Source organism: Anneissia japonica, unplaced genomic scaffold (assembly GCF_011630105.1).
Source record: "Anneissia japonica isolate Jap-2015-1 unplaced genomic scaffold, ASM1163010v1 scaffold1065_len1792383_cov172, whole genome shotgun sequence".
In the NCBI taxonomy this organism is placed as follows: domain Eukaryota; kingdom Metazoa; phylum Echinodermata; class Crinoidea; order Comatulida; family Comatulidae; genus Anneissia; species Anneissia japonica.
This window is the reverse complement of record NW_022684135.1, coordinates 106,374-117,308: the sequence shown is the minus strand read 5'-3', so window position 1 is coordinate 117,308 and position 10,935 is coordinate 106,374. Positions and strand designations below refer to the sequence as shown.

Here is a 10,935-nt window from a genome sequence, read left to right as displayed (position 1 = left end):
TAGATTCAAGATAATTTTATTGTCGAAAAAGATCAGAAAATTGTCAAAGAAAACAGTACAGTTCAGTAGTAAACAAAAGATTATAAACAAAATTAGTAAGTAAAAATATAAAAACAATACAATTTATCTATACTGTACATGATACCATAAACCCTACTGACATTTATATTGACCTCTCTTTGTTAAAAGGGAGCTTTCAATTTGCGCGACGATGCGAGGCTAGAATACAAAATTAGTCATTCGTGACCATCCTACCAGGCGTCCTAGAATCCATGCGACAATGAGAACTTTCTCGTATGGGCAGATGACTATTAGTGACATCATTATGTTTTACGTCCTACCATGGGGTATTGGATAATTTTTGACCCACAACGTTAACCTTAACTTTAACGTTAGTACCTAACATGTAACGCGATAGCTCCGCCCCTTTTGTAAACAAATCGAAACACCCATGCGCAAACCCGTAACTAACGTTCGCCAAGCACGTAAAATCCCGAAATTAACGTACTCCGCAACGCAAGAAGAATAAATTATGGCATCATTCGTTAACCTTAAGGTTAACATCGTGCGGCGAAAACTACCTATTATAATATCCTCTATGGTCCTATCGTCGTCGTGCAATCGAAAGCGAATTATTATTAACGATAGTACCTAGCTTCCAACATGTTCTACTTGCTTTTTATTACGTATAATGACATATTAAGGAATCAAATCTGATTGATAAACTTTATTAATAATAATAATAATAATAATAATGATAATGATGATGATGATAATAATAATAATCTGTATTGAATATACAGTACACTAAAATACAGAGATTGCATTAAAAAACAAAAAACCCTAAAATAAAATACATTAAAACACTAAATCATAAAACATTAAACAACACCAGTAAAGGACACACTTCATATTATAATACAAATACATTTATAATAGTAAACCCTAAAACGTTAAAAAAAACAAAAACAAAAAAAAAACAGTAAACAGTATAAGACAATAAAAGGGATACAGTGGGTAATATTCTTTCAAATTTCTTTAAGAAATTGTGAAATTTCTAATCTAATATTGTAATTTATGTTATAAGATATATTGTCCCACGGTAAAATTAATACCAATATCCTAAAAAAACCATTTTTGGAATTAAGTTGCTCAAGTAACATACAAGTGATAATAGCTTGTTTAAACATAGAAATTTAATAGTTTATTTACTTGCAAATTTACATGTGTCCCTTCTAAGACAGATGTCTCTTCCATCCAACTTCTTGTACATACAAAGGAATTTTCATGGAAACAAAACGGAGGTAACGCATTCAATACTGACTCAATATACCCCAACAGGATTACTGACTTATCCAATCATTGACAAGAAAAAAATTAATAATGAAGTAATATAATCTTATTCTAGTATTATAGACCGCTTTTAGTATTGATTATCTGTATCTTGTACACTAAACAGGTTGGCACACAATTTAGATTGATGATTGTGGCTTGCCAAGGTTTGTCAATGTTTACATCAGTTTTTCTAGTTAATGAATTTATGATGAAGCTGGTTGTTGAGATTATAAACACCTTCTCAGAGACCCAAGGAAGCTTGGGCCTAAAAAATATAATTTAGACAAATCCACGTCCACAGCCATTCCATATATAATTACGGGCCATATTATAATCTTGAAAATATATCTTGAGTTCACCTTAGGATGGAGTTTGTGGAGGAATTACAAATTTCACTGCCGTTAGTTGTGCAGCTAAAAACCTCAGATCTGGTTGTCTATTATTCGACTGCACTTGATACTTAGCTGCAAAAAAAAAAAAAAAAAAAAAAAGTTACTGTTATAAATTATTATACACAGTATTATGACAAGCATTCACAATACTAATGTCTTATATACACGTAAATATTCGAATAGTTTCATCTGGTTTGCTAAATATTATTATATTTATAACTGTTTTATCGTTAATAAACGATGCTAGAGCATCTTTTGCAAAGCACTACAAGATGCTATGCAACAAGAGTATTGCACTGTCAACCAGAGTCACCTTCCTCAACAGCTTTGTTAGATCAAAACTGACCTACAGGTGTCACTCATGGAGACCACTCCAAAGTGAACTTAACAAGCTCAACTCTACATATAACTACTCCCTAAGATCTATAATAGTAAACGGGTTTGAAAGACAAAGGTCTCCAGTAGTAGCATGTCGTGTGCCTAGTAGCGATGAAGAGGAGGAAGAACCAGAGGAGGAAGAACCTGGCGACGATGCCGATTGGTCGTTTACAATAAATAATTTCTTAATTGTAAAGAACATTTCTATACAAGACTTCTACAGCAAACAACAAGTAAACTGGATCGTTCATGTTATAAGACGAGAAAACTTAAACCCATGTAAAAAGCTTACTTTTCATTGGACAAAATAAGTAAATGTGGTAGAAAAACCACATCATTTATTGAGAGAGCACCAGCTTCTAGTGGATTCTCAAGAAATCAATTCATCAGAGACTGTTTTTTAAGACACAAGTTTTCTTCTCTCCAAGTTAGGCTTGAGTTGTACGGCAAATATAGCACTGTCAAAGTGCTGTGGAAAAAAAAAATTATGGGGGAAGCGAAAGAATATGATATAAGAAAAATAAGATAAAGTAAGAGTAGAAAGATTTTAAAAAAAGGAAGGAAAAAGAAAATACTAATAGAAGAAGACAGGATACTATTGAAGGGCAACATTAAGTTCCATACATCCAAGGCATATCGGAAAAAATAACTAGGGCTTTACACAAAACCAAAATCGGGGTATTTTCAACCGGTCAACCAAGTCAGAGAACATTTGGTACACCTGAATAACAAGTTCGCAAAAGAAAACATCTGTGGAGCCATATACAAAATTGGTGGCCGGAACTGTGACTCTGTTTAAATTGGGGAAACGGGTAAACCCTTCAAGAAACGTCTGGAGAAACACATGAAAGATGTTGATGATAACACACAAAAGGTCAGTGTCCTGGCTTCAGACCAAGATACTCTACACAAGTCGGCCATTACTGACCAAATGGTACAGTGACCACACTCCAAACTGGGATGACACAAACATATCAAAACAGAACAAACATGGGACAAATGTACAATCTAGGCCATCTTAATTAAGAAACAAAAACGGACGATGAACAGAGACGATGGGTAATACAAGCTTTCACACATCTTTGACCAATTAACTTTAAACCTGAAAGGCTTGGGACCTGAAAGGCTTGGGACCCGAAACCAATCCCGACAGGTTGGAATTTATATAGGCCTACCGGGTATTGCTAAACCCCGCAAACCTTCAAAAACACAGTGCAAACCCCATCCAAAACTTGTGATAATGATTGAATCACATAGTATAAGACTCAACTTGGTATCTCAATAAAAAAAAAATCTTAATTTTATGTTCGTCACAACCTATTTTTGGGGTAAAAAGGCCATTTTTTTGTATTAAAAAATTGCTAAACCCCGCAAACCCCATCCAAACCCTTTGATAGTGATTGAATCATGTAGTATAGGACTCACTTGGTATCTCAGTAAAAAAAAATTATAATGTTCCATTCGTTTGGGTAAATGCCATTTTTTGTATAAAAACATTGCTAAACCCCGCAAACCTCCAAAAACACAGTGCAAACCCCATCCAAACTCTGTGATAATGATTGAATCACATAAGTATAGGACTCAATTTGGTATCTCAATTAAAAAAAAATCTTAATTTTATGTTCATCACAATCTATTTTTGGGGTAAAAAGGCTATTTTTTGTATAAAAAAATTGTTAAACCCCGCAAACCCCTCAAAACACAGTGCAAACCCCATCCAAACCCTGTGATAGTGATTGAATCATGTAGTATAGGACTCACTTGGTATCTCAGCCAAAAAAAAAATTATAATGTTCCATTCGTAACAACCTACTGTACTTTTTGGGTAAAAATGCCATTTTTTGTATAAAAACATTGCTAAACCCCGTAAACCTCCAAAAACACAGTGCAAGCCCATCCAAACTCTGTGATAATGATTGAATCACATAAGTATAGGACTCAATTTATTTGGTATCTCAATAAAAAAAAAATCTTAATTTTATGTTCACCACAACCTATTTTTGGGGTGAAAAGGCCATTTTTTGTATAAAAAAATTGCTAAATCCCGCAAACCCCCCAAAACACAGTGTAAACCCCATCCAAACCATGTGACAGTGATTGAATCATGTACAGTAGTATAGGACTCACTTGGTATCTCAGTAAAAAAATTATAATGTTCCGTTCATAACAACCTAGTTTTTGGGTAAAAATACCATTTTTTGATTAAAAACATTGGTAAACCCCGCAAACCTCCAAAAACACAGTGCAAATCCCATCCAAACTCTGTGATAATGATTGAATCACATAGTATAGGACTCAACTTGGTATCTTAATAAAACAAATCATAATTTTATGTTCATCACAACCTATTTTTGGGGTAAAAAGCCCACTTTTTGTATAACAAAATTGCTAAACCCCGCAAACCCCCCAAAACACAGTGCAAACCCCATCCAAACCCTGTGATAGTGATTGAATCATGTAGTATAGGACTCACTTGGTATCTCAGTGAAAAAAAATTATAATGTTTCGTTCGTAACAACCTACTTTTTGGGTAAAAATGCCATTTTTTTATTAAAAACATTGCTACTGTAGACCCTGCAAACCTCCAAAAACACAGTGCAAACCCCATCCCAACCCTGTGATAATGATTGAATCACATAGTATAGGACTTAACTTGGTATCTTAATAAAACAAATAATAATTTTATGTTCGTCACAACCTATCTTTGCAGGGTTTAGCAATTTTTTTTTAAATACAAAAAATGGCCTTTTTTTACCCCAAAAATAGGTTGTGACGAACATAAAATTAATATTTTTTTAATTGAGATACACTGCGTTTTTTTATTGAGATGCACTGTGTTTTTGGAGGTTTTGCGAGGTTTAGCAATTTTTTATACAAAAAATGCCCTTTTTACCCCAAAATTACAGTAGGTTGTGACAAACATAAAATTAAGATTTTTTTTTATTGAGATACCAAGTTGAGTCTTATACTATGTGATTCAATCATTATCACAAGGTTTGGATGGGGTTTGCACTGTGTTTTTGGATGTTTGCAGGGTTCAGCAATTTTTTTATACAAAAAATGACCTTTTTACCCCAAAAATAGGTTGTGACAAACATAAAATTAAGATTTTTTTTTATTGAGATACCAAGTTGAGTCCTATACTATGTGATTCAATCATTATCACAGGGTTTGGATGGGTTTTGCACTGTGTTTTTGGAGGTTTGCGGGGTTTAGCAATTTTTTTATACAAAAAAGGCCTTTTTTTACCCCCAAAATAGGTTGTGACGAACATAAAATTACGATTTGTTTTATTGAGATACCAAGTTGAATCCTATACTATGTGATTCAACTATTATCACAGGGTCTGGATGGGGTTTGCACTGTCTTTTTGGAGGTTTGCGGGGTTTAGCAATTTTTTAATACAAAAAATGGCCTTTTTACCCCAAAAATAGGTTGTGACAAACATAAAATTAAGATTTTTTTTATTGAGATACCATGTTGAGTCTTATACTATGTGATTCAATCACTATCACAGGTTTTGGATGGGGTTTGCACTGTGTTTTTTGAGGTTTGCGGGGTTTAGCAATGTTTTATACAAAAAATGACATTTTTACCCAAAAAGTAGGTTGTTACGAATGGAACATTATTTTTTTTTTTTTTACTTATATACCAAGTGATTCCTATACTACATGATTCTATCACTATCACAGGGTTTGGATGGGGTTTGCACTGTGTTTTGGGGGATTTGCGGGGTTTAGCAATTGTTTTATATAAAAAATGGCAATTTTACCCCAAAAATAGGTCGTGATGAAGATAAAATTAAGATTTTTTTTTACTGAGATACCAAGTTGAGTCCTATACTATGTGATCAAATTATTATCACAGAGTTTGGATGGGGTTTGCAGTGTTTTTTGGAGGTTTGCAGGTTTTAGCAATACCCCGGCCTACCTCATTTTTTGATCTTGTACAGTACATCATATATTACTTCTTTCGTCTGTCTCCATTTTTGTCTCTAGGAACCCGTTGTAAATAAGTTCATCTGAACTTTCAGGGGTTATCCAGGCATTAATATCTGTTTTTACTGTCAATCTTTATAAGTGGTACTGTATATAATGTTCAAAGTACCTCAAAAATTAATTTTCGATCGATAAATATTTTAAGATGCATTTATTAATTTTGTATGTTTTTTTTATAATTATTATTCGTGTACATTTTTTCTAAATTGTGGTTTTTATTTATTCTTAAGGCACTTGTATTTATATATAGTATACAGTATTTTTATATACAGTATTTGTTTTGCTGTATTCTAAATATTTATAATGCCGAATAAAATGAAATGAAATGAGCTGGTCACCAGAGGGCGTTGTTTACACATGCCAAAAGAACTGATGCTAAACTCACATAACCTAACGAAGTCATGTTGATAACATCAACGAAAGCTCGCTATGAAGAGAATAATTGTTAGCACGAACAACAGCATAAGCCTTTTGAACTAACTATCACAAATGTTCTCGTCGTCGTAATCATTCGCATCATCACCATTAATAGGCCTAACAACAAGAGTAACAATAACTATATAATACTATGCAACAACAACAACAATATTAATAATAATACATTAAAAAAAGGTGCATATAGCAAATTAATTTCAATTATAGGCCTAATACTAGATCATACCTTTTGTTTAAGTGTGACCGTATGATAAATGTCTGCTTCATAGACATCCAGTGTAGATATATCTTTTCCATCTGTAATAAGGTTCACCAAACACATCTTTCCATCCAAGGAACTACACCTCTCGCACACAGGCCCATAGGTATACATTTTTCTAAAGTAGTCCACGTTAAAATCCTGATTTATTATTTCTTCAACAAACATAACCATTTTCTGTAGAACAAACATGGCCCGTGTTTTGTCTTCACTTATAACGTCAACTTTAATAAGATTTCGGTCGTTTGAATTAATGTTTCCAGAAATTACTTCTGTACTGATGAAGAAAATGCATGATTTATCAGTTCTAAATCTTGCTGCATCGTAAAATATCTCATCCGAACAAAACATTTCACAACATTTAGCAATGAGACGTAGAAATATAAATTCTTGAAGAATTTCTCCAAAATCGAAATAAAAAATGTATTGAGAGCGAACATTGCTGATCTGTGTAGTTGACAATGAATTGTTCTTTGGCAGTCGACACGAGAGAAAAAAGGTGCCAGTTTGTTCAACGGGATCAAGTACTTTATGAGGAAAAAGTAGGTGTGTTGCCACTAAGAAATGAATGATGTAAGAGTAATGTTTCTGCAAAATGTTTTTCTGTTTACAAATGTGTTCCAGTAGTCTACTGTCAACAATGCCAGTGTCTTGTAACTTTATCCATAATTCAGCTACTGTCCGATTTCTTAAGTGAGGTTTAGGCACATTCACTAAGATTGTCAGGATATCTATCAGCATTTGAGGGTCACATATAACATACTTTCGGAGTGCCAAATCACGTTCGTTGTATATGACATCACCAGATCTGTCAAAGAAGTTCAAGAATTCGCACAACTCATTCTGAGAAATGATATTAGATGCTGAATTAACTTCCTTTAAGAGCTCTTCTAAACTCGTGATTATGTACTTTTGTTGGCGAAACTTGTTCAAAGTTTCATGGAATAAAAGATATTTTACTGGGAATTCCTCCTGAAAATATTCCAATTTTGTAATCTCTTTTTGAATAACTTTTTGTAACATGTCACGATCTTGGTCTAAATGTAACGAATTTTCAATAAAAAAGAAAAGGCTAGGCTTACTCAAAGGATAAAATGCAAGTAATCTAGGATAGGAGTTGTAGAGTTGTGCTTCTGCAAGTTGAGTAAATCTCTTCAGAGCATTTCCGTCAACAACGCTGTCCCTCCTTGTTCCTACAAGAAACACTACAACATCTTTAATGTCTCCATGCATAGCAACTGATTGCAACCAGAACTGTAGCCGCTTAATTTGTTTTCTGGGATTCATAGCCGCTTCAACTGCGTTAAATACAATCAGATACACACCCTGCTTTGGCATGAAAAGATGGTGGGTGTTATAGTATATGGTTTCTCCTGCAAAGTCCCATAGACTAAGTCTAGCATCCAAATAAGGTCCTGGTTCATTACGAATACCTGCTTCCATTGATTTTTTTATATGTTTTATCGGTATAGAGGTTGTATTCTTCACTTTCATGTATGCAAACCATTCGTAGACAATAAATGCAGTGATTGGCACTATAAAAAGCAATAGGCTGAAAAAATATCGTGGAAAAGAGAAGTATCTATTATTGTTTAAGCTCAGAGTTTTTAAATCTACAAATTCCCACCCGCACAAAATGGCTATAAATATACCAGCTACAAAACCAATAGCTTTCTTGATAATATACACTTTAGGAATATACCCATAAGCAGCAAATTTTCTTCCTGAAAGAACTCCAGCAACAATACAACTTCCAAGGACCACAATACATGAAAAAGTATAAAATAGGATTACAAAATACCGTCCTTTAATAAAGGCTGCGACTATGATGAAAGAAATGATACTTAATAAAGAAAGTACACAGTTCTTTCGACTCATTGACAATATCTTAGAGGAAACATACCTAAACATCACAACACTTATAACTGCAATAATGTAAATTATCAAATTATAATATACTTTGCTGTAGATAACTAATAGTTCTTCTGTAACATTATCGATGGTAAATGTTTTCTGTTTAGGATGTATCATTATGCAGAACGCCATGCATACTCCAGTTCTACCACCTGCTCCCATAAGAACACCAACAAGTAAGCCAATTAGTATACACAAAGTCATGACAATGGATGCTTTGATCAATTCGGTGCTTCCTAAATCTATTGTTGCCATTGCACTGTCTATGAGTACCAGCGCGATAGTGTATCCGCAACCGAAGCGGTACGCAGTGTGAACATCGAGTATATACATCAAGCAAAGAATATTCATCCATACAACTAGTCCAAATCCATAAGTAAAACCACCGAGTAGAAACATAATCATGAGGGGACTACTTTGCTTTGCCTGATATAATGCGTGGTCAGTTAGCTTTATGTCTTCTACTGGTGGTAACCTCTCAGGATGGACTGACGTGCTACCACTAGGATTCGTGGGCTCATTTACAAGCCGTTTGCGTACGTGTGATACTGCCCAGCATGCTGCTGAACTTTCAAAGTCTTCTCGTGGTGTATTTGCTACTTCACGCCACTTACCGTTAACATCACTAACTATTGCTTTGACGGTATTTGTTTCAATTCCTATGGTGCTAGGCTCCTCCTGTCGAAAATCCTTTCCTTGCAAACGTCTACATGTCGATGTCTTTCCCACACCATGATCTCCTAAAATTAAGACTTTTGACCTGTTAAAAGGAAGTCTTCCTCTTACTCTTGCTTGTTCATAGGCTGCTTCATTCTCCTTATCGTCTGCAAGTACACGCAAATTAAAACTACGTTCAAATGAGCGGAAGCCACGTAGATAGCTTGAATGTTTTTTATTCATCTCGACCTAGGCCTAGGTAGAACTACTCTTTCAATCAAACACTACTTTCCGAATGTTTCACTGTTTTATTATAAGTATAGCTATAGGCCTACTTTGCTACCGTTAGTACCAAGCAACCCTCAACCAGTAATACTATAGGTTGAAAAAGCACCTTGCGTATAGGCCTAATTTTGAAAACTCATTCCTGTACACCAAACTTTACTTTTACTTTTACTTTCCATCTTATGATTGTTTATACATCCTGTCATTGTCATACGATCCCAAAATATGTTCCCGGCATTCCCTTTGAATCTGTTTTTTACAACGCCTTTTTCGGGCTGTGGGAGACATTCTTCGATGATGACAAACAATGCTGAGCAGTGAAGCGTAACCAACAGAAATAACATAACGTTTTGGCCATATTTTCGGAGGTCATGTTACTCAAAAAATCATTATATCCCTAACGGAGGGTCGTGTCAACATATTTTTTTCTTTAAAATGTTCGCAAAGAATATATCTAAGTACTGTGTGAATTAAAAAAAAGAAAATTTGTTTAGTCTGTCAAAACTTAACTGGAAAATAGAAAACCGATTTTGCATAGTTGCTATTATTTCAATTAAATAAAAAAAAATTTTTTTTTTTTCGTTACTCATACAGTAGTTTAATAGATATATCCTTTCCTTTCGAACATTTTAAAGAAAAAATTATGTCGATACGACCCTCCGAAAATATGGCCGGTGTAGCACGAATTTTATTCCCGGCGAATTTTAGTATTTCGTGGTCTGGATGATCAGAGCCTATGGAACACAAATTTGCAACATTTTGTGACGCCGCACAGTGGGCCAGGATCAATTCAAAGTGTGCCAAAAGTCGAAAATATGTAATGTGACAACTTCAACTTTTAAAGGTTGTTTGATGTCGAGAACATCCTAAATTATATTAATCCACCAATAATTTCATATTTAGTGAATTTTCATAGTGTGATATAACCATGTAAACATGAAAAAGTTGTATTTTACTCGTAAAATTGACAGTTTTGAAAAACTCCCTATGACTTTACTTAGATGAAAGCAGTCAACTTGATACTTCTTGCAGTATATACCTATTGTTAACTAAATTAGATAGTAAAATAAAAAATGACATTATTGGTAAATTTTTAGAATAAAGGACACTAAAAATGAGCCAAAAACGCTTAAAAACGTTTTTTTCATAAAACCAACTTAAAAGTTAGAATTGCCGGCGATTTTCGTCATGATTTTGATATCAACATTTCAGGCAGAGTCTAAGCTTTACGTTGATGCCAAGTTTAGCTGCCAATATCTGCCACCCTGCATTTAGCAAGCGA

General features: G+C 34.1%; 1 protein-coding gene across 1 annotated transcript; it reads right to left on the bottom strand.

Annotated features, from left to right (window-relative positions):
- Window positions 1–9,661, bottom strand: LOC117103740. Its single transcript, XM_033244352.1, has 2 exons — window positions 6,765–9,661; window positions 1–1,799 (listed from the first exon to the last, which is right to left on the bottom strand). The coding sequence occupies exons 1-2, from the start codon at window positions 9,609–9,611 to the stop codon at window positions 1,758–1,760; spliced, it is 2,889 nt and encodes a 962-aa protein (XP_033100243.1). The 5' UTR covers window positions 9,612–9,661; the 3' UTR covers window positions 1–1,757.
- Window positions 9,662–10,935: the final 1,274 nt, after the last annotated feature.

Coding starts and splice junctions, on each gene's coding strand:
- LOC117103740 (XM_033244352.1), bottom strand. CDS start 9,611: ATGAATAAAAAACATTCAAGCTATCTACGTGGCTTCCGCTCATTTGAA. Junction 1,800..6,764: donor CGGTCACACTTAAACAAAAG/GTATGATCTAGT, acceptor TTTTTTTTGCAG/CTAAGTATCAAGTGCAGTCG.